General features: G+C 49.5%; 1 protein-coding gene and 1 pseudogene across 7 annotated transcripts in view; one reads left to right on the plus strand and one right to left on the minus strand.

Annotated features, from left to right (window-relative positions):
• TMEM181 (transmembrane protein 181) overlaps positions 1-24,408 on the plus strand; it is a 110,124-nt gene that overhangs the window by 81,579 nt on the left and 4,137 nt on the right. For all 7 annotated transcript variants that reach the window (XM_015137046.3, XM_077999618.1, XM_077999613.1 and 4 more), the window contains 6 exons: positions 13,205-13,262; positions 15,105-15,207; positions 15,708-15,759; positions 21,338-21,420; positions 22,667-22,756; positions 24,231-24,297. In XM_015137046.3, coding sequence (XP_014992532.2) covers positions 13,205-13,262; positions 15,105-15,207; positions 15,708-15,759; positions 21,338-21,420; positions 22,667-22,756; positions 24,231-24,297 — 453 coding nt within the window. The remainder of the gene's footprint in view (positions 1-13,204; positions 13,263-15,104; positions 15,208-15,707; positions 15,760-21,337; positions 21,421-22,666; positions 22,757-24,230; positions 24,298-24,408) is intronic.
• LOC106998066 (3'-5' RNA nuclease TATDN2 pseudogene) lies at positions 752-11,364 on the minus strand (annotated as a pseudogene).

Below are 24,408 nucleotides of genomic sequence, written 5' to 3' on the forward strand. Positions count from 1 at the left end.
TGGTGGTGCACGCCTGTAGTCATAGCTTCCTGGGAGGCTGAGGCGGGAGGAATCGCTTGAGCCTGGGAGGTAGAGGTTGCAATGAGCTGAGATCGCGCTACTGCACTCTATCCTGGGCAACAGAGTGAGACCTTGTCTCAAAAAAGAAAGAAAAGGGGGTGTAAGGGCCTGGAATCGAAATGTGTTTTGTGAACTCATCCAGAAAAGAATCAGCTTTCAGTGTATCTAACTTGGTGACACAGTAGACCCCCCCTTGTCTTTGGGGGATTTGTTCCCAGATCCCCAGTAACTACCTGCGGTCTTGGATAGTACTGATCCTTATATATATAGCTGTTTATACCCTACGTATACCTACACTATGTTTTTCTTTTTTTTTTTTTAGACGAGTAGGAGGGTGACTTTAGTCACAGGCTGCTCAAAAGCACAGGCTGCAGAGAACAGGATTTGGATTGGCAAACTCGTTGTACCCTCATGTCACACTTCTTTGCTCCCGCCCTGGAGCATTTTGCCTGGGACTCAAAACCCCAGTGCTATTACGGGCAGTCCCCTTGCCCCTCATTCCACACCCCCACCCAAAAGCTGAAGCCTCATGACCCACTTCGAGGAAAAATATCCTGTCCTGGTTTTCTGTGTCCAGTCGGCCCTCCAAACACATCCTTCCCCTGGGACACATACTTCAGGCCGGCCTATATTATGTCAGGTGGCTGGTTGCCCTTTTCTGGGAGACTCCCAATGACTGTATCCTCTCTGCTTAAAGACTGTAGAGGCAACTGGTGTTCTCACGCAAAATGGCCAAGGTGTGGGAGACTGGATCTTTGACTCTGGCGATCTCTGGGACTGCTTTCAAGGCCAGGCCCAGGTGGGCATACTGGCAAAGGCTTTTGGGAACCTGGCGTGGGAGGAAGTAGGGAGCATCCGTCTCCACGATGATTTTCTCCAGTGGGATCTGCCTCAGCACTTCCCAGGCTTCCCAGGTGGAGGAGTACGTCGGGACCGCCGTGAGGCCCACCGACATTGGGAAAGTACTTCAGCAGGGGCTCAATGGCCAGGTAGCTGCGGTGAAGCAATGCCTATGGATCTCGTAGTCAGAGGACACACATTTTCTCATGGTGTCCAGCCGATCCTCGTCAGCTTGCCGGCAGTGGATCACCAAGGCTTCTCTAGAGACACAGCCAGCTCAGGCTGTCTCTTAAATACCTAGTGATGTTCTGGGACAATCATGGTGCACTTGAAGGAGTAATTGAAGCTTATTTCTCCAAATGCCACAGCCTTGGGATGCCTTAAGGCTTGTAAAAGATTTCTTTCCTGACTCTTACTGTAGTAGCATGGAAAATGAGAATGACAGCCAAAGGCCCCCCAGACCACATCCTCTTTGAACAGCTCTCCCCACAGGCAATTTGTCAGGGTATGAGAATGGCAGAGGTCAGAGATGCAACCCTGAAATTCCTTAGTGAAGGAGCTGCTGTAAATTCTTCTGAACTTAGTCAAGGTCCCTTTGAAAGACAACTTGGAAGATAGCGTGTCCAAGTGACAATGGGTATCAATGAAGCCCTGTTCTAGGCTTGGCTCCCAGTGGCTCATTGGCAGGGAACTGGATGCGTGTCCTCCACAAGGACGTGGAGGCGTCTCCTTGGAATGTTTTTTTCTGCTTCACCTCTTTTCCTCCCAAGTTTCTGGAGAAGTGAAATGAATGGGAATTCTAGGAGCTGCCTTCCTCTGAGGCCTCCACATCTCAGGAGCTGTTGTGGGAGCTCATTGCAGAGTTGGGGGAAGAATCACTCAGGCGTTCCGGCTGCTCCTCCCGGCCTGCACTGTGTCATTGCTGCTGCTGCCCACAGAGAGGTGGCTGGAAGGTGTGGGGCTGCTGGTGCACTAGCTGACATGCGCCAAGTACTACTGTACAGATGTGGCAGGTACATGACATAGTGGCAAAGAAAGAAGGCTCTGGAATGGCTGAGGGTTTCAGCGAGACGGGTTCCTCCTGAGAGAATCTGACCGTGGAGATCTCCACATCAGACCAGTTGCTTCCTGAAGAGGGGTGCCCCATCACCACCTCCCTATCTTTATGCTTTTGGATTTCTAAATGGGAGTCATCCAAAAACTCTAGGGGTGGAGAGCGTTTGTCAGTGACTGTCCTTTGGTCCCCAGGGGGCTCCTTGATGGGTTTCTCCTGAGAGTTTGTAACTACTCTCCTGTCATAGAAGCTGCCCGTCTCTGGCACGGTCTTGTCCTTCTCCACTGACCTCTGGGATTGACTCTTTATCCTTCTGAGCAGGGGTGACTGTGACACTCCTGGCTGTTCCTTCTCAGTCCTGACTGGTCCTTCACTCCTGGCTGGTCCTTCTCCACAACTGGGACACTCTGCTATGCTTGGATTTGCACTAGTGACAGCCTCTCCCTTCCTTTTCGGCATCGATTTCCCCTGGATGTCCTGTTAGCCTTCAGGTGGATCATTGTGGAGCCCTGATCTCGAAGTCTATCCCGCTTGCTTTTCTGGACCTTGTTGGGATTCTCAGTCATGACATTCTGACTCAGCTTCAGCTGCAAATTCAGAGTTCATGGAGTTACAACAACTGTCTTTGGAATCAGCCTTAAAACTGCAGGCTTCCTTTTCTAGAGAAGCTATTTCTTCTAGAGAGGGATTGGTAGGATGTGGAAGGGTTCCCCCTGACAAAAGGACCCCCCCTCCAGTGCTCTGAATCAGGAATCAGGCAGCCTTTGGTGGTGGCCCCGCCCACACCTGTGCCCAAGGAATGTGGGAGGAGTGTAAGAGTTAAAGAGGAAAGAAACAGGAAAAGTGGCTCAACAGTCAAAGACAGGTTTGTTTTGGACAGTAAACCTGAGAGGGCCTTCTGGCCGAATTAGGTCAGAGGCACTGTCTCTTATAGACTAAGAGTATTTAAGGGTTCAGGGCAGGAGAGCTTATCACAGACTTGGAATGTTTCTGTGTCTCTTCCTCTTGCTTATCTGGGAGGGGGAGTTTTTGTGTCTGTTCCCATACATCTTCCTGCAGCTGCAGGGAACCCCTCCCCACCCGCTAGTCCAGTTTTAGCTTGTCTGTCTGAGCGCATATAAAGGGAAAGGAATGTGCTTATTAGGGCCCACTTTTTTACCGGGGCCCATTTCTATGGGGCCCATTTACACTCCCAAAACGTGAGTGTGAAGTTTGGTGGTCACCCAAGAGACTTCCCCCCTCCCTCTGTGCCCAGCTGTCTTATCTGTGTTCTACTGTCTGCTCTTTCTGGCTGCTTGTTGATAGAAGTGATTTCCTTGAAATGCATGAAGTTAGAAAGGGAGCTGGAACTGAAAGTGGTGGCGTTTATCCAAGGTGATGGTGCTCCTGCTCTGTCATTCCAGACCCTATAGTTATAAAAGGATCAGGGGTGACGTGTTCTTTTTGGTTACTTCCTGCTGGGCGGGAGAGGTGGAGAGTCCTTTGGTCTTGGATTGACTGCAGGAGCGGTGCTGTCTGTAGATGTTTTGGGTAGTTGTCTGTGAAATAGCCATGCTCCTGTCAGTTAAGAATCTTTGAAAAAGGTTAGTTAGGCAGGGTAAAAACATTAGTCCTAGGCATATTATTAGGAGAGGGCGCAGGAATGGGATGACCCGTGGAATGATTTTTGTTCCCAAACCAGTAATTTATTTGCTGGTTTTGGTATTCGCTTAGCCTTTTAACCCTTTCTTTGAGATTTTTAGCAGTGTCTCTTAGGAGGCCTGATTGGTTGAGATAGAAGCCACATTTTCCCAGTGAGAAGCAGAGGCACACATTTGAAAAGACCCATGTGTTATTTTTTGTTAGTAACTTATTCCTGCTATAAGGATAGTAATAAAGCAAAATGCTACAGTAATTGAGACTGTCTGTCTGATATCCCACCCTCAGGGTGCTAGCGTATGGTCCTACTGTAAATAGTCAAGTAAAGCGTCCCGCAAGGGTGGCGTAGTAAATAATTTCCATAAAAAAGCTTTAATATTTGGCTTAAAAGGAGTGGTAGAAACGACAAAAAGTATTTGGTGAGGTAGGAGTGAGACTGAGTCAGATGCGTAATGTTCACTCAGTTACTTATTTTTTATGATTTTCGGTTAAGATTTCTTGTTTCTTTACATTGATATTTAGGACATTCCTCTGGGCTGTTAGGAGTTGCTTCCTCAGCTTTTCAGGCTTTGACTTGAGTGTGATGTATGCAGGAGTTGATTCCTGTGACAGATGTAATTTAAACTGTAGAAAACAGTAAAAATTGGAAAACATCAGTCAAGACTAGAATTTAACAGGTGTGCTATAGTTTTTGAAACCTAATTTTCTCTCTCCAGTTTCCCATTTTTATTAAAAGACAAATCATGATAGGACTGGTTTGCTTTATTATACTCGGCTTAATTATTTGTATACAGTGCAGCAAGAGTAATTATTTGCTATATATGCCTTTTAAATTGGCTTTGATGGAAATTTTTTCCATAGAAGGAACCCGAGATAAGACTTTCCAAAGCCAAACCCAGCCATTGATTTGGACCATTAAATACCTGTGAGTTGGGCAAATTCCTTTCCTCTTGAGGTTTCAAGATAACTTGGGGTTCCTGGCCTGTCAGAAAGTGACATGCTTTGCTTAGCACAGGTCAGAAACCCAGTACAGGGACTGTGTACCCAAAATATGAGGCCAGTTTCCAGGGGCTTTCTTGGCTACCTAAGTCAAGTTCGATTCCTTAAAGGAGAGCACACCATTCCAGTCAAAGCCTTGGCAAAATGACCAGTTTCTCCAATTGTGTTCTGTTACACAAGAAAATAGAGTCTTATTGCACTGATGCAAACAACAATATTGTTGTAGTTTGAGAATACTTATAACTAGTTTTCAAATTCTAGAGGAACTAGGCAGAGAGAAACAAACATTTTAAAATCCTACCTACAGGAGTATACTTAGTTTCTGTTGATTGGAATAGTTTCAGAAATAATGCTACCAGTTCCTCTCTGTACCTCTGGTAGAATTTGGCTGTGAATCCGTCTGGTCCTGGACTTTCTTGGTTGGTAGGCTATTAATTATTGCCTCAAATTCAGAGCCTGTTATTGGTCTCTTCAGGGATTCAGCTTCTTCCTGGTTTCGTCTTGGGAGGGTGTATATGTCCAGGAATTTACCCATTTCTTCTAGATTTTCTAGTTTATTTGCGTAGAGATGTTCATAGTATTCTCTGATGGTAGTTTGTATTTCTGTGGGGTTGGTGGTGATATCCCCTTTAATTTTTTTTTTTTTTTCTTTTTTCTTTTTTCTTTTTTTTGAGAGGGAGTCTTGCTCTGTCGCCCAGGCTGGAGTGCAGTGGCGGGATCTCGGCTCACTGCAAGCTCCACCTCCCGGGTTCACGCTATTCTCCTGCCTCAGCCTCCCGAGTAGCTGGGACTATAGGCGCCCGCCACCTCGCCCGGCTAGTTTTGTTGTATTTTTTTAGTAGAGACGGGGTTTCACCGTGTTAGCCAGGATGGTCTCGATCTCCTGACCTCGTGATCTGCCCATCTCGGCCTCCCAAAGTGCTGGGATTACAGGTTTGAGCCACCGCGCCCGGCCTCCCATTTATTTTTTATTGCGTCTATATGATTCTCTCTATTAGTCTTGCTAGCAGTCTGTTTTGTTGATCTTGTCAAAAAACCAGCTCCTGGATTCATTGATTTTTTTTTTTTTTGAAGGGTTTTTTGTCTCTCAATCTCCTTCAGTTCTGCTCTGATCTTAATTATTTCTTGCCTTCTGCTAGCTTTTGAATTTGTTTGCTCTTGCTTCTCTAGTTCTTTTAATTTTGATGTTAGGGTGTCAATTTTAGATCTTTTCCTGCTTTCTCTTGTGGGCATTTAGTGCTATAAATTTCCCTCTACACACTGCTTCAAATGTGTCCCAGAGAGGGTGGTATGTTGTGTCTTTGTTCTCATTGGTTTCAAAGAACATCTTTATTTCTGCCTTCATTTCGTTATGCACCCAGTAGTCATTCAGGCGTAGGTTGTTCATTTTCCATGTAGTTGTTTGGTTTTGAGTGAGTTTCTTAATCCTGAGTTCTAATTTGATTGGGCTGTGGTCTGAGAGACAGTTTGTTATGATTTCTGTTCTTTTAAATTTGCTGAGGAGTGCTTTACTTCCAACTATGTGGTCAATTTTGGAATAAGTGTGACGTGGTGCTGAGAAGAATGTATATGCCATTGATTTGGGGTGGAGAGTTCTGTAGATGTCTATTAGGTCCACTTAGTGCAGAGCTGACCAGCGTTCAAGTCCTGGATATCCTTGTTAACTTTCTATCTCATTGATCTAATGTTGACAGTGGGGTGTTAAAGTCTCCCATTATTATTCTGTGGGAGTCTAAGTCTCTTTGTAGGTCTCTAAGGACTTGCTTTATGAATCTGGGTGCTCCTGTACTGGGTGCATATATATTTAGGATAGTTAGCTCTTGTTGCATTGATCCCTTTACCATTATGTAATGCCCTTTGTCCCTTTTGATCTTTGTTGGTTTAAAGTCTGCTTTGTCAGAGACTAGGATTGCAACCCCTGCTTTTTTTTGTTTTCTGTTTGCTTGGTAGATCTTCCTCCATCCCTTTATTTTGAGCCTATCCGTGTCTCTACATGTGAGATGGGTCTCCTGAATACAGCACACTGATGAGTCTTGACTCTTTATCCAATTTGCCAGTCTGTGTCTTTTAATTGGGGCATTTAGCCCATTTATGTTTAAGGTTAATATTGTTATGTGTGAATTTGATCCTGTCATTATGATGTTAGCTGGTTATTTTGCTTGTTAGTTGATGCTGTTTCTTCCTAGCGTTGATGGTCTTTACAATTTGGCATGTTTTTGCAGTGGCTGGTACCAGTTTTTCCTTTTGGTTAGTGCTTCCTTTAGGAGCTCTTGTAAGCCAGGCCTGATGGTGACAAAATCTCTCAGCATTTGCTGTCTGCAAAGGATTTTATTTCTCCTTCACTTATGAAACTTAGTTTGGCTGGATATGAAATTCTCGGTTGAAAATTATTTTCTTTAAGAATGTTGAATGTTGGCCCCCACTCTCCTCTGGCTTGTAGAGTTTCTGCGGAGAGATCTGCTGTTAGTCTGATGATCTTCTCTTTGTGGGTAACCCGTCCTTGCACTCTGGCTGCCCTTAACATTTTTTCCTTCATTTCAGCCTTAGTGAATCTGACAATTAGGTGTCTTGGGGTTGCTCTTCTCGAGGAGTATCTTTGTGGTGGTCTCTGTATTTCCTGAATTTGAATGTTGGCCTGCCTTGCTAGGTTGGGGAAGTTCTCCTGGATAATATCCTGAAGAGTGTTTTCCAACTTTTCCATTCTCCCCCTCACTTTCACTACACCAATCAAACATAGATTTGGTCTTTTCACAGAGTCCCATATTTATTGGAGGCTTTGTTCATTTCTTTTTACTCTTTTTTCTCTGAACTTCTCTTCTTGCTTCATTTCATTCATTTGATCTTCAATCACTGATACTCTTTCTTCCACTTGATTGAATCAGCTACTGAAGCTTGTGCATGCATCATGTAGTTCTCATGCCATGGTTTTCAGCTCCATCACGTCATTTAAGGTCTTCACTGCACTGTTTATTCTAGTTAGCCATTTGTTTTTTTTTTTTCAAGGTTTTTAGCTTCTTTGCAATGGGTTTGAACATCCTCCTTTAGCTTGGAGAAGTTTGTTATTACTGATCTTCTGAAGCCTACTTCTGTCAACTTGTCAAAGTCATTCTCCGTCCAGCTTTGTTCCATTGCTGGCGAGGAGCCGTGATCCTTTGGAAGAGAAGAGGCGCTCTGGTTTTTAGAATTTTCAGCTTTTCTACTCTGGTTTCCCCATCTTTGTGGTTTTATCTACCTTTGGTCTTGATGATGCTGATATACAGATGGGGTTTTGGTGTGGATGTCCTTTTTGTTGATGTTGATGCTATTCTTTTCTGTTTTTAGTTTTCCTTCTAACAGTTAGGACCCTCAGCTGCACGTCTGTTGGGGTTTGCTGGAGGTCCACCCCAGACCCTGTTTGCCTGGGTATCACCAGCGGAGGCTGCAGAACAGCAAATATTGTAGAACAGCAAGTATTGCTGCCTGATCCTTCCTCTGGAAGCTTCATCTCAGAGGGGCACCTGGCTGTATGAGGTGTCAGTCGGCCCCTATTGGGAAATTCTCCCAGTTAGGCTACTCAGGGGTCAGGGACCCACTTGAGGAGGCAGTTTGTCCATTCTTATGTCTCAGATTCCGTGCTGGGAGAACCACTGCTTTCTTCAGAGCTGTCAGACAGGGACGTTTAAGTCTGCAGAAGTTTCTGCTGCCTTTTGTTCAGCTATGCCCTGCCCCCAGAGGTGGAGTCTACAGAGGCGCAGGCAGGCCTCATTGAGCTGAGGTGGACTCCACCCAGTTCGAGCTTCCCACCTGCTTTGTTTACTGACTTAAGCTTCAGCAATGGCAGACATCCCTACCCCAGCCTTGCTGCTGCCTCGCAGTTCCATCTCGGACTGTTGCGCTAGCAGTGAGCAAGGCTCTGTGGGCGTGGGACCTGCCGAGCCAGGCACGGGATATAATCTCCTTGTGTGCTGTTTGCTATAAGACCATTGGGAAAGTACAGTATTAGGGCGGGAGTTTCCCAATTTTCCAGGTACCTTCTGTCACAGCTTCCCTTGGCTAGGAAATGAAATTCCCCGACCCCTTGCACTTCTCGGGTGAGGTGATGGCCCGCCTTGCTTCGACTCACACTCCGTGGGCTGCATCCACTTTCCAACAAGTCCCAGTGAGTTGAACCCGGTACCTCAGTTGGAAATGCAGAAATCAGCCATCTTCTGGTTCGCTCACGCTGGCTGCTGTAGACTGGACCTGTTCCTATTCGGCCACCTTGGAATGAACCAGCAATCCTATTTAATTTTAACCAATTTGACCATGAAGTGAGGTTTTTACTAACCTGTTATGACCCTTGACAAGTTTTGCTAAAGAGTAGATTGGGCATTTTAAGAAAACCTTGTGCTTTTATTTTAGTAATTATAGAAAAAAAATCCATATAATACCCTTTTGAATTTAATAAATATGTTTACACACAGTTTTCTTTACAGGATTAATTTTTACAATCTTTTTTAAAATTTACTTAAGCTGTCCAATTTAATTTTAAAATTAAATGAGGAGGGGCGGGGTTTGGGGCTAAGGACTTTGGGGCAGGAGGGGCAGGGGGTCGGATGGGCAAGGAACAGAATGCAGAGGGTTGAGTGTGGAGGGGGTTCACGTGCAAGGTCAAAAGGGGTTTTGGAGGAAGGAGAGACCTGCGGAGGGTTTTTCATTTTGTTTTGTTTTGTTTTGTTTTTAAAGAGAAGGATGTCAGCTGGGCACGGTGGCTCACGCATGTAATCCCAGCACTTTGGGAGGCCAAGGCAGGCCGATCATGAGGTCAGGAGATTGAGACGATCCTGGCCAACATGGTGAAATGCTGTCTGTACAAAATACAAAAAATTAGCCGGGTGTGGTGGCGGGCGCCTGTAGTCCCAGCTACTTGGGAGGCTGAGGCAGGAGAATCACTTCAACCTGGGAGGCACAGGTTGCAGTGAGCCAAGATTGCGCCACTGCACTCCAGCCTGATGACAGAGTGAGACTCCGTCTCAAAAAAAAAAAAAAAAAAGGATGTCACTCAGGGTGCAAGCTTGACATAGGGAGGGTAGAAGAAAGCCTGAATATAGGGAATCTCTTGCCATTTGCCATTCCTGGTGATAAAATTGTCGAGGTCCCTGAGAATCTGAAAGTTAAAAGGGTGCCGTTTTCAGGCGATCGGCTGTTACTATCTCATTTGTATTGGGTCCAGGCTGTGTTGCAATAAAAGCTAAACACTTTGGCTTTAGGCTTCCCTGTGAGCCAAGTTTGGCGAGGTTGTGAAGGAGACAGCCCAGAGGGGAGACGTGGGAATGTGGATGGTTTGGCACCATGTGGACTGGTGAGAGGAGGCCGAGTGGGTCTATTTTTATTAGGTATCCCTAGACAAAACAGACCCGGAATCTTCTTTCCAAAGAGAACAGTTAAGCTGAGAAGAAACTGGGTGTCCCCAAGATGTCCTCTAACTTAGTCCCACTGGTCCTCTGAGGACCAGGACGGCAGGCCGAACTTTCTCAGGTACCGCGAGAAAGCCAGGAGAAGGCAGATCTTACCAGCCAGCTGAATTAGTGTCTGATGTTGGATGTTCCTGTTGATATCAGCAAAGGGCCTCCCAAACTGGAGTGCGCGAGGAAGAGAGGGAGAGAGAGAAGAGGGAGGAAGAGGGAGCAAGGGTTAGGGAGTGAAATAACCCATTGCCGGCGGTTGGAGGTGGATTCCTGAGACCTGAGGGTTTTGAGAGCCCACTGGGGAGTAGCCCCGGCCCAAGCCTCGCAGTCCCCTTCCGATTAGTTGTCCTCCTCACACAAATTGCTCAAAAAATGAAGCAACAGAAGAGATGGGGTGTGTGGCCAGAGACTCTCAGGATCCAGGAGTTAACTCAGGACGAGCTGTCGCTGCCCACTGCTTCCTGGGTTGCAGGAGAGCCTCTGCCCCCAACATCCGTCCTGGGTTTCAGCACCAAATATAAGCGTTAAAGAGGAAAGAAACACGAAAAGCGACTCAACAGTCAAAAACAGGTTTATTTTGGACAATAAACCTGAGAGGGCCTTGTGGCCGAGTTAGGTCGGAGGTGCTGTCTCTTACAGGCTTAGTGTATTTAAGGGTTCAGGGTGGGAGAGCCTATCAGAGGCTCGAAATGTTTCTGTGTCTCTCTGTCTTGCTTATCTGGGAGGGAGAGTTTTGTGTCTGTTCCCATACATCTTCCTGCAGCTGCAGGCATACCCACCAAGTCTGCTTTAGCTTGCCTGTGTTTCCCTGTAGTGCACCTAAAGGGAAAGGAATGTGCTTATTAGGGCCCACTGTTTTACTGGGGCCCATGGTATGACTGTGAAGTTTGGTGGTTACCCAAGAGACTTTCCCCCCTTACTCTGTGCCCAGCTGTGTTATCTGTGTTTTACTATCTGCTTTTTTCTGGCTGCTTGTTGTTAGAAGTGATTTCCTTGAAATGCGTGAGGTTAGAAAGGGAGCTGGAACTGAAAGTGGCGGTGTTTGTCCAAGATGATGGTGCTCCTGCTCTGTCGAGGAGGAGTGACTTCTGTGGTGGGATGAGCCCCAGGAGAATCTCGGCGAAGCAAGCCACATGATCCTCTTCCTGGGCTTTCACGCGCTTGGGGCTGCCAGCCCGTCCTGAACGCAACACAGAGCTCTGAACTGACCGGCTGAGGGGCCACATCACCAGGCTCCCAGAGGCAGCTGCGCTTGCCAGGACACCTTCCCGCATGCTCCTGCGTGGTACTTGACCTCGTGCCAATCCAGCACCATGGACCCCCTTCCTCCTCCTTCCCACTGCCCATCACAGTTCTCACAGTTTCAGAGATGCCAAAGTGCTTTGGAGAAGTCAGAATGCTCCGATATTTACGAAAGGCTTCGGTGTGGCTTCCGAGCTCGGTGTGCTTCCGAGATCACCAAATGCTTCTGTCTGTGCAGGCTGCTTAGAGATGCCTAACTGCTCTGGGGCTACAAAGCGCTTTGATTACTTTGCAGTACAAAGCCCAGAGCTGTCAAAGCACTTCAGAAGACCGCAAGGGGCTTTAAGGTTCACACATGGCTGCTGACCCATGGGCTCCTGCAGCTCACCCAGCTGCCCTGGGCTGGAAGGGGCCCAAGCGCCCCTCAGAGCCAGCCGCACCCCTCAAGGCCGCCTCCAGACAGCCCACCTGGCTGCCGAGGCCCAGACACCCGCCATGCCTGCCCCGTTGGGCCACCCACACTGTTCTGCCCGGCCCGACCTCTGCCCAAGATGAGACCACTCTGACCTCCCCAGTGCCCGCCCTCTGGTATGTTTTTCCGTATACATACATACCTATGATAAAGATTATATGTTAGGCTCATAATAAGTAATAAAATAGAAAAACTGTAACAATATGTTATAATAAAAGTTGTGTGACCTGCTGTCTCTCTTTCAAAATAGCCTGTATTCTTCTGGTGATGATGTGAGATGGCCCAGTCCCGGTGTGTGGGATAGGTGAGGGGAATGGTGTAGGCATCGTGACGTAGGGCTGGGCTGCTCCTGAGCTTCCTGTGATGTGTCGGGAGGGTCACACAGCCGCGACAGTGTCGGTGGTTGTGTGTCAGGAGCAGATGATGTGGCTGACAGGTGAGCCGCATTTGCAGCCCCAGGGTACACGGGATAAAGGGGTGGCGCCCGTCCCTGGGTAGATGGTGCAAGATGTCATCGTGCTGTCAGATTGGCATGCAATTTAAAACTTAGGAAATGCCCTTTTCTGGAATGTTCCATTTAATGTTTTCTGACTGCAGTTGATCTTCATTAACTGAAACTGCGGACAGCTGTGTGGCTTGAACTGACAAATTTGTTTCTGCTTAAATGACTTATGGAGAATCCACAATTGTACTGGTCTAAGATGGAAAATGAAAAAGACCATGTCCTTTTTGATTTCGCCCTTGGAGAGAGAAGCCCTTGTTGTAGGAGTGAATCTTAGGTGGCTCCTGGCTCTCCACTGTCCACCGATGCTCTGCTGCGTCCACACACTTTCAAGCCCTGTGCCCGCTCCCACGCTGGATCTTTGTGAGTGCTTTTGTCCTGTAAAACGGCCCCACAGCGGAAGCCTAGTGTGGTAGCAGCCTGGTTCACATGAACAGGACTTCGACGGAGTAGCTCCGTTTCCGGGTATGACTTTGGAGCCCAGCATGCCTAGTTTCATGCCACAGTGACGCAAGCGAGTCACCCCGTCTGCTCCAGTCCCCTGTCCCCAATTCCCGGTCGTCTCAGCCACTCATTTTCATTTTGAAAATTAATCTCATGGAAGTTTCTATTTGCTTTTATTGCTTTCTTTGTTTACTTGTCTATTTTTTAGTACTCGTGCCATTAAAAAGGTGACCGGAAAAACAGCTTTTAAAACTGTAAGAGAAATAGTATAGGGCTTTGTGTAATAAAACATACTGCAACTTTCCAACACTGATACCTGTGGACATTTGGTAGGACTGTATGCTTTTTCCATGTGAAATACGAAATTGAGGATTTCTCATAAATTTAGGATTGCTTTGTAAAAATATTTCACTATTGGTAGAAAGTAGTTTATATTAATAAGTACAAAAACCAGAAAGTCAGTGAGAAAAAATGTAAAATAAAAAGGTAGTTATTAATCTGCAGTTATTTACAATGTCAATTTTCAGAGTTAACGAATTACATGATCCAATGTACCAGTACCGAGTTGACACCGGGAATTTCCAGGTAAGGATTGTTCATGAAGCCTGCAATTTTTCTTCTTAATGCTGTTTTATAAAATTACTGAAATTTGTGACTTAAATTGTTCTGTTGAGCTTGCTGACTACTTGGGAAGGACTGCATAGAAAGTTCAAGGGTGGAAGATTTGGGGAAACATTTTTTTCTTTTTTTTGGGGGGATGGAGTCTTGCTCTTGTCACCCAGGCTGGAGTGCAGTGGTGCGATCTTAGCTCACTGTGCAGCCTCTGCCTCCTGGGTTCAAGTGATTCTTCTGCCTCAGCCTTCTCAGGAACTGGGACGATGGGCGTGCACCACGACACCTGGCTAGTTTCTGTATTTTTAGTAGAGATAGGGTTTCACCATATTGGCCAGACTGGTCTCCAACTCCTGACCTCAAGTGATTTACCCATTTTGGCCTCCCAAAGTGCTGGGATTATAGGCGTAAGCCACTGTGTACCCAGCAGAAAAGCTCTTTTTTTGTTGTTGGTTTTTTTTTTTTTTTTTTGAGACGGAGTCTCGCTCTGTCGCCCAGGCTGGAGTGCAGTGGCCGGATCTCAGCTCACTGCAAGCTCCGCCTCCCGGGTTTACGCCATTCTCCTGGCTCAGCCTCCCGAGTAGCTGGGACTACAGGCGCCCGCCACCTCGCCCGGCTAGTTTTTTGTATTTTTTTAGTAGAGACGGGGTTTCACCGTGTTAGCCAGGATGGTCTCGATCTCCTGACCTCGTGATCCACCCGTCTCGGCCTCCCAAAGTGCTGGGATTACAGGCTTGAGCCACTGCGCCCGGCCTAGAAAAGCTCTTTAAAAAAATGTTTTTACTTCCAGTCTTTGGTTTGTGGCTGACACAGTGGCAGTCCCTGGAAGGACACAGCTGAAGCCCCGTCACTGTGGTTGTGGTCGGCTGCTCTTCCCTTCCCAGTCAGGTGTCGGGGAACACCAGGTCTGTGGGCTCCAGAACAGACCCCAGGGCCCACGTCTGTTGCTGAAGGAGACACTGGAGAACAGAGCCTTCTCAGTGCTAAACCTGCTGGTCTAGTCCAGTCCCTTTGCTTTACATAAGGTCCCAGCTCAAGTCACTCAGGTGCTCTCGAGAAAAATGATCCCGATTCCTGCTGTGCTGTCCTGTGTTCTGAGCCTTGACCGTAGGAGGGGAGCTCTGGTGCTGAGAGGACAGGAAAGGGCTGGGGGGATGGCGTGGGCCAGAGTCATTGAGGAGCGGGGACTGTGTCCAAAGATACTGTCCACGCCACAGCTTGGTCCTTGTCAGAACCCACGGGCTTGCCCTCCCCATTACAACTCTGTCTTCAGAAAAGGGCTTTGTCTTGCTGTAACATTACAAAATTGTGCACTTTTAGACCTTAGGTCCTGTAGAGCATCTAATTCAAGCCCCTCATGTCACAGATAAGAAAAGAGAGGTCCGGAATGGTTGATGGTTGAGACGGTGCGTGGATTCTCAGGGCCTAGCCTGGGTCCTTTCTTGGATATGTGCCACCTTCCCACATGCAGGGGAAGCGTGGGGAGCCAGCCCTTCACCCCCAGGGGCGAGAGAGACAGATAGTGGCCGCCGCGGTCTGAGCACCCACTGTGCCTGGACAGGTCTGTGGTGGGAGGAGTTTGGGCTCTGCCCTGCTGATTTGCAAGGCCTGGGGTGTTGTCCACCTCGGGAGCTGCATGTGCTCGCAGTGGGACTGAGCGGATGGTCCCAGGTGGGAGCCGTTGTTCTGCTTCCTGGAGGGACGTTTGGGATTTAAGTCCCTTCTAAAAACCTGTGGCTTTGCTGCCTGTGGTGGTGCGGGGAGAAGGTTGCAGAGGCCCTGTTCTGACTCCAGTGCTGCCTTGTGCCCTCCTAGGGAATGAAGGTCTTCTTCATGGTGGTGGCAGCGGTGTACGTCCTGTACCTCTTGTTCTTGATAGTGCGGGCGTGTTCTGAGCTACGTCACATGCCTTATGTAGGTAAGTGCCCCTTTCAGAATCAGTCGGTGCAGGGGTGGCTTGGGAGTGACTCGGGTGGGAGAAGAAGTGGTTGGAGTCTCCTAAGCCAGGGGCCTTCCTTGAGAGCCCAGGGACTGGTCCATCCCACAGACTGGGGACCAGGGTACGTGGTCTCCGGGAGCCACAACAGACCTAACAGGTTAGTCTGGCATTTGGGGCCTTCAGAGCAGCCTGGGTCCTGCAGTACTGCACCCTGCAGAGCAGAGCGAGTCACCCTGAGCTTGGGGGATCCTTCCCTGAATCCGTCCCACCAGAGGATGGTGGCTGTGGCCTCCCTGGACACCACCCTGGCCCTGGGAAGGGGCTAACATTCTCCTGGGCTGCAGGTGACTCCGGCCATGTCTGGAGGGAGGAGCATTTGTCCAAAGAGCTTTGCTTCATTTTTGTTTTATGTTTTTCAAAATCAAATGAGAGTGGAATTTACATCCAGGGTTGTTAATGAGAATTTCTTTCTTTTTCAGATCTCAGGTTAAAATTTTTGACCGCGTTGACTTTTGTAGTACTTGTCATTAGGTAAGAAGACCTTATTTCTTGAAAAGAGCAAAACGGAATTTTTCTTTTACTGTCAGGAGTATCTGTTCCCTCCTTTTGTGGAGTAGATTTCAGGGTACTTCTAGCCCAGTTGACTCATGAGGTTAGAGGGCCTCCCACCAAGGGTGGGCAGCTGAGAGCAGCCATCAGCCTGGAGAGCATGTGTTTGTTGTAAGTGGCGGGGGACTGGAGCACATTCACTCGCACACTCGCCCCGTGCTGGGCGTGTTCTGTTCTAGCTGTGCCACCTGCCACCTGTGCCGTGTTCACAGTCACCTGCTGGACGGTTGGAAAATCACAAGATGGACGTGAGGGCACTGGGGACCTTGGGATCCTTGGGGTGTCCCAAGGACAGGACTCTAAGCATGAGTTAGGACAGCAAACACCCTTGAGCAGCATGCTCTGTTGCCGCCGTTGGGGGAGATGGGAGGTGAGGCAGGCTTGGTCCTGTTGTGTCAGGGAGTGGGGTCAGCCTGAGGTCTCTCGGGGCAGGCTTGGCCTGGCCTGAGCGCTCCAGACCTCCCTGGGGACCAGTGCTGGCCAGTTGGTAGAGTAACAGAGCAGGCTGGGAAGTTGTTTCTTTGAATAGATTCCAGATAATTGCTTGGTGGTTTATGGTTTGTCTCTTTCTCCTAAAATCAGAATCCAGAGGACGGAAAAATCTAGCTGCTGCTTTCCTTTTTAGGTTGTTTGGATGGCAAATAAGTAGATGTCGGCTCTTTTCCTTTATGGGAGTGACAAGCGGCCTTTGGGAGGTCGGCCCTTGTCCAAGCTTTCCAGGTGGGCTCTGGGGGTCCCTACCTTGTGGAGGGCAAGGACTGAGATAGGTATCCAGGGCCGTCCACCACCACTGGAGTGTGAACTCAGCTCAGACTTGAACTCAAATTTCATTCAGCATCAGAATTCACTCAGAATAATGCGGCATGTGTGTTTATTAGTCTCTGTTCAGGGCTACATGTGCATGCTGTCCTCTCTGACGTCTCAGACACACGGCCATACAACCTCACATACAGGCTTACTCACACAACCTCACTCACGCCTTCACTCACAACTGACTCACCCCACACCCTCATTCTCACCTTCATGCATACCCTCATTCTGACACCCTCACAGCCTCACTCACACCCACACCCCCTCACTCTCACACCCTCACACCCAACCTCACTCTCACACCCACACTCACACCCTCACACACCCCCTCACACCTCACGCACATCCTCACACACCCCCTCACACCCTCACACACCCCCTCACACCCTCACAGCCTCACTCACCCCCTCACACCCTCATACACTCACTCACCCTCACACCCACCCTCACACATCCCGTCACACCCTCACATACCCCCACCCACACACCCTCTCTCACCCTCATACGCACCCTCACACCCTCTCACAGGCACCCTCACACACTCCCTCACACACCCTCACACATCCCGTCTCACACCCTCACACACCCCCTCACACACCCCCTCACACACCCCCTCACACCCTCACACACCCCCTCACACCCTCTCACACCCTCACTCACCCTCACACCCATCCTCATACATCTCGTCACACCCTCACATACCCCCACCCACACACCCGCTCACACCCTCATACACACACACCCTCTCACAGGCACCCTCACACCCTCCCTCACATCCTCTCACACAGACCCTCACACATCCCGTCACACCCTCACACACTCCCCCACACTCAACCCTCACACCCTCATACACCCTCTCACCCCTCACACCCTCTCACAGGCACCCTCACACACCCCCTCACACCCTCACACACCCTCACACACCCTCACACACACCCTCACACATCCTGTCACACCCTCACCCCCCACACCCTCACACACACCCTCACACATCCTGTCACACCCTCAGCCCCCCCACTCACTCCCTCACACCCTCATACACCCCCTCACCCCTCACACCCTCTCGCAGGCACCCTCACACACCCCCTCACACCCTCACACACACACACCTTCATACATCTTGTCACACCCTCACCCCCCACACCTCACACACCCTCACACCATCACACCCTCCCACCCTCACTCAAACTCTCCCACTCTCATATCCTCACACACCCTCACTCATACCCTCACACCCTCACACCATCACTCACCCTCACACTCAAACACATCCTCACCCTCTCACCCCTCACTCATGCCTTCACACACCCTCACATACCCTCACATACCCCCTCACACTCTCACACCCTCATACATTCCCTCACACCTTCACATACCCTCCCACCCTCACCCTCGCCCCTCTCACACGCTCACACCCACACTCACACCCTCACACATCCCCTCACACCCTCACACTCCCTGCCCCTCACTCACATTCTCATACCCTCATTCTCACCCTCGCATTCTCACACCCTCACATTCTCACACCCTCAGTCTCATCCTCACATTCTCACACCCTCACATTCTCTCACCTTCACATTCTCACACCCTCACATTCTCATACCCTCACTCTCACCATCACATTCTCACACCCTCACATTCTCACACCCTCACATTCTCTCACCCTCACATTCTGTCACCCTCACATTCTCACACCCTCACTCTCACCCTCACATTCTCACACCCTCACACCCTCACTCTTATCCTCACATTCTCACATCCTATCTCACCCTCACGTTCTCACACCCTCACGTTCTCACACCCTCACGTTATCACAACCTCACTCTCACCCTCACTCTCACCCTCACTTTCACTCTCACATTCTCAACACCCTTACATTCTCACACTCTTACATTCTCACACCCTCACTCTCACCCTCACTCTCACCCTCACATTCTCACACTCTCACTCTCACCCTCACATTCTCATACCCTAACATTCTCACACCCTCACATTCTCACACCCTCACACCCTCACATTATTGCACCCTCACTCACCCTTACATTCTCACACCCTCACACACTCACATTCTCATAGTCTCACATTCTCACACGCTCACATTTTCACACCCTCACTCTCACCCTCACCCTCACATTCTCACACCCTCACATTGTCACACCCTCACTCTCACCCTCACCCTCACATTCTCTCACCCTCACATTGTCACACCCTCACTCTCACCCTCACATTCTCACACCCTTACATTCTCACACTCACATTCTCACACCCTCACCCTCACATTCTCACACCCTCACATTCTCACACCCTCACCCTCACATTCTCACACCCTCACATTCTCACACCCTCACATTCTCACACCCTCACATTCTCACACCTTCACTCTCTCTCACACCCTCACTCTCACCCTCACATTCTCATACCCTCCCTCTCTCCCTCACATTCTCACACCCTTATATTCTCACACTCAGTCTCACACCCTCACATTCTCACAACCTCACTCTCACCCTCACATTCTCACACCCTCATATTCTCACACCCTCTCACCCTCACACCCTCACTCTCACCCTCACATTCTCATACCCTCACTCTCTCCCTCACATTCTCACACTGCATTCTCACACCCTCAGTCTCACACCCTCACATTCTAACAACCTCACTCTCACTCTCATATTCTCACACTCACTCTCACCATCAAATTCTCACACCCTCACATTCTCACACCCTCACATTCTCATACCCTCATTCTCATCATCACATTCTCACACCCTCACATTCTCACACCCTCGCATTCTCACACCCTCACTCTCACCCTCATATTCTCACACCCTCACATCCTCACTCTTACCCTCACATTCTCACACCCTCTCTCACCCTCACATTCTCACACCCTCACTCTCACTCTCACATTCTCACACCCTCACATTATCGCGCCCTCACTCACCCTTATATTCTCACACCCTCACACCCTCACCCTCACATTCTCACATTCTCACACGCTCACATTCTCACACCCTCTCTCACCCTCACATTCTCACACTCTCACATTCTCACACTCTCACATTCTCACACCCTCACCCTCACATTCTCACACTCTCACATTCTCACACTCTCACATTCTCACACCCTCACATTCTCACCCTCACTCTCACACCCTCACTCTCACCCTCACATTCTCATATCCTCACTCTCAGCCTCACATTCTCACACCCTTACATTCTCACACCTTCACAGTCTCTCACCCTCACACCCTCACACCCTCACTCTCACCCTCACATTCTCACACCCTCACATTCTCACACCCTCACATTCTCACACCCTCACATTCTCACACCCTCACTCTCACCCTCACACCCTCACATTCTCACACCCTCACTCTCATCCTCACTCTCACCCTCACATTCTCACACCCTTACATTCTCACACGCTCACATTCTCACACCCTCACTCTCACCCTCACATTCTCACACCTTCACTCTCACCTCACAACATCACTCTCACACACCCTCACCCTCAAATTACCTAGTCCCCAAGTTGGGAGCTACTGTCTACTTCTGGTGACCTCCGTCTCGGAGGTTGCCCTGCCTTGTGATCTTTCTTCACGCTGGTGTCAGGACTCATTTATCCTACAAATAGTTACTGAGTGCCTCCTGGCAGACAGGCTTCTCTCTGTCACGGGATTTATGTTCTCACAGAGGGAGACGAGTGGCAAACAACTAAATACATTCCCCCTGCGGGCCATGCGGCAGACGAAACGAAGACGTGACTTGCGGACGGGAAGGGTCCACTTCAGATGAGTGGTTTAGGGATGTGTCTCTTGGGGAGGTGACATTTGGCCGAGGACCTGAGGAGGATCCCTGAAAGCTGTGGGGTGGCTGCTCCAGGCTGCAGAACAGGCAGCCTGGGTGAGCATCAGCACGGCGAGGTGGAGAGACAGCAGTGTCGCTGGAGACCAGCATGGCTGGAGACAAGCAGGCGTGGGCACGGTGGGAGGCAGAGCGAGCTCTCGAGTCTGGTTTCCATTCTGTGCTAGGAGACCGCCAGAGGGTCTTGAGCTGGGAGGTGAGAGGGTCTGGTGCACATGTTAATGAAACCGTCTGGCTGAGAGTGGCATGTGGGAGGTGAGGTGGAAGGCTGGCGGAGAAGGAGCCTATGGACCTGTTACCTGAGGCCTCTGTTGTCATCTGTCACCGGGTGGGAGTCTGAACCAATCTGAACCAAAGGTGCTGCCTTCGTTGCTGTGCGAGTCACTGGAACTGACCGGGGAGGCATCCCTGTGTTTGAAAGGGGAGCTGTGATGAAGGAGAAACGGGCTTCTCTTGGGAGAGGGGGACTCTGTCACCAGAGATGGTCTCGAAAACCTGAATTACGAGAGCGAGAGCAGGGAGGAAATGTGCCAGGGGGGCTTCAAGGCCCCAAGTAGGGAGAGTGTGATGGGGTCCGCATCAGGGTTCATCGTGTCCCTGCAGCTGGCCGGTGGGTCTAGCCTGCCTAGATCCGAGACCAAAAACCAGAGGCAGGGGCTCTCTGTGTGTGTGCGTGTGCGTGCGTCTGTGCGCGTGTGTGGAAGTACCCATACGGAAATCATAATGTACAGACCAAAAAGTTGAATGGGATGAATGGAGAATTCTCTGAAGCGAATGCCGTTTTCATGCATGTTGACATATTGTCTCTGTTCCTCTGTCTTTTTCAGCATCGTCATCCTTTATTTGAGATTTGGAGCACAAGTACTACAAGACAATTTTGTAGCAGAGCTGTCAACTCACTACCAGAATTATATCCTTTTAACTGGAGGGCCCTGGCTGCAGGAGGCTTGCTTAGCATTGCAGCGGTTAGTGGCTCAGATATGCCCCTTTGAAGAGGAGACAAGTCAGCTCCCCACGCCCTGTTCTCTGGAGGCCTCGTCTCTGCTGAGAGGCATCTCAGTTGGCCCCGCTGCAGCCCAGGGACAGGGCAGCCTGTCCTTCCTCTGTACACAAGAAGCTTGAGCCTGGAGGGCTCAGTAGTTCCCCCAGGTCAGGTTTTGGGTGGCAGAACCCGGTTCCAAACCCAGGGAGGCTGGTGCTCTGGAGCGTGCCCACACCACCCTGCTTTCCACCCAGAGGGGCAGGCGCCATGAGGTAAATGAGGTGCGGTCGCCCCTCCACACCGCGGGGCTCCAAGCCCCCTCTGCCCTCCAGCAGAGCACTGTGGGGTGGCTGAGGGCTGGCGTGCACCTCCTGTCTGCCCCGGGGGTCTCTCTCTCATCATCACTGAGATATAGGGGTGACAGTCATGGCAAGTTGAGCCTGTGTCTGTAGGGAAGAGCTCATAAAATATTAAGACCCCCTTCGATTCCCGCTGTGCCCGAAGCCAGTGGGGCAGGGCTGTTGCCTCCAGGGAGCCCTGGCCTCGCCCAGAAGTCGGAGAGGTGATGTGTGTGCTTGTTGGCACATACTCCTTTTTGGGGACACTTCAGGAGTTAATCATTTAAATCTTGGGTTCTTTGGGATTTTTTATGTCCCAATTAATGCATGAATTAATACACGATTTTTTCAAATTTTTGTGACTGAATTTCATGCTAAGCTTTTATCAGATTTTCATAGGGGTCTGTAATCCAGAAAATATTCAGAACAATTGGTTTGAGAGTTTGTTTCTAATTCTTTATTTCATTATTGTATCTAGAGACCTTGATTTGCTGTTTGCCCGTGGCCTTCCTGCCCTTTTCGTGTAACTTCATCTCTTCTGGCCCTGCGCTCGGTGCCGGTGACAGGATCGCCACCAGATGGCTCAGTGAAGCTAGGTTTCCACTGATGTGAGAGGCCACAGTTGATCTGTTATTTACTGTGACTTTGAAGAGTCCTTGTGACCCCTGGCTGTGGGCTTGAACTGTGGAGTCCTGACGTCTGGGTTAGGGACCCCCAGTCACTGACAGGGGCTTGGCACCAGAAGGGGCTGCTGATTGCAGGAGGAGCGGTCGGGCTGAGGCACAGCCTCTGACTGATGTGTCCAGATGCCGCGTTCCTTCCCTTGACAGCACCACCAGCCGAGTTCTTATCTTTCTATGGCCTGTTGAACTTCTATCTCTACACCTTGGCCTTTGTATATTCTCCGTCGAAGAATGCCCTCTATGGTAAGCCACCCTGGGGTCTGGGCTGCTGGCCAGGTAGCGGGCACAGAAGCCTGTGTTCCTCCATGACCCACTTCCTGGGTTTCCCATTCATGTGGGCACTGTGATTCCCAGTGACTTCTCTTGGCAGAGAGACAGTGAGTTGAAATGTTGAGCTCTGAGGTGAGTTGGGGGCCAGCATACGTAGAACCTGCGTTGTGTCCTTCCCACACAGTTAACATACTCATTTTGTTAGTGTCAGTCCTCAGCTTACGCTGTTCGGTTGGGGATTTTTTGACTTTACAAAGGTGCAAAAGCAATCCACATTCAGGAGACATCACACTTTGAATACCCAAACAACCATTCTGTTTTTCACTTTCAGTACAGCACTGAGTAAATTCATGAGATGGTCAACATTTATTACAAAACAGGCTTTGATCCTTTGATCCCAGCACTTTGGGAGGCCAAGGCAGGAGGATTGTTCGAGGCTGGGAGTTTGAAACCAGCCTGGGGAGCAAAATAGAGACCCCATCTCTACAAAAAATTTAAAAATTAGACAGGTGTGGTGACGTGCCTATAATCCCAGCTACTCTTTTGGCTGAGGAAGGATGATCACTTGAGCCCAAGAGGAGAGGCTGCAGTAAGCTATGAGCACGCCGCTGCACTCTAACCTCGGGGACAGAATGAGACCTTTTCTCTTAAAACAAAAATTAAATAAGCTTTGCATTAGATGATTTTGCCCAACTAAAGGCTAAGGTAATAACACTTAAGGCAGAATAGGCTAAGCTGCGATGTTCGGTACCTTAGCTGTAGTCAATGCATTTTTGACTTAATGATGTTTTCAACTTAACAATGGGTTTATCAGGACATAACCCCATCGTAAGTCAAGGAACATCTGTAGTAGTGTTGTGACCATTAAAAAGAAAAGCCAAAACATACAGAAAGTCACCCAATAATGAAACCAAAACAACCCTCTTTCACAGGGAGTGAAAAGGATGGGAGCTCTCTAGAACATAGGCAGCCCCCCGCACCCCCCGACATCTTACAGTGTGCTGGCACTTTCACAAACGGCGTCTCACTGAAGCTTGACAGCAACTTTATGATAAACTTATAATCATGCCCATGTTACAGAAGAAGCAGCTCGCTGCAAGTCCAAGGACTGGGCCGGGGCAGGCAGGGCAGAGCCGCGTCTCCTGGGGCCTGTGTTCGGCTCCCCACTCCCCGTGTCAACAGGAGGCAGCTCGCCCGCGGGCACCGGCAGCCTGCCTGCTCCTTCCCACAGGCTGCCTCCCTCAGCCTTCAGGACGTCCCTGCCAGGCATGCCAGGCCAGCCCTGTCTTGTAGATGAGAAAATAGCCTCATGAGATTTGATGATGGCAGCATCTGCAATTTGAATCCAGCTCTTCCCGACTCCCATCCTTTGTCTGAGACAACATCCTGCCTGTCCAGTCTCATCACGTCAGTTGCTTGAGATGAAAATGCTCTTGTTGGTTTTCAGAGTCCCAGCTGAAAGACAATCCTGCCTTCTCCATGCTGAATGATTCCGATGATGATGTGATTTATGGGTGAGTCCCTGTCCCTCAGAAGGCCGGCGCACCTCGGGCATCCCAGCCCCTGTCTCTCAGAAGGCCGGCGCACCTCGGGCATCCCAGCCCCTGTCTCTCAGAAGGCCGGCG

Source organism: Macaca mulatta, chromosome 4 (assembly GCF_049350105.2).
Source record: "Macaca mulatta isolate MMU2019108-1 chromosome 4, T2T-MMU8v2.0, whole genome shotgun sequence".
Classification (NCBI taxonomy): domain Eukaryota; kingdom Metazoa; phylum Chordata; class Mammalia; order Primates; family Cercopithecidae; genus Macaca; species Macaca mulatta.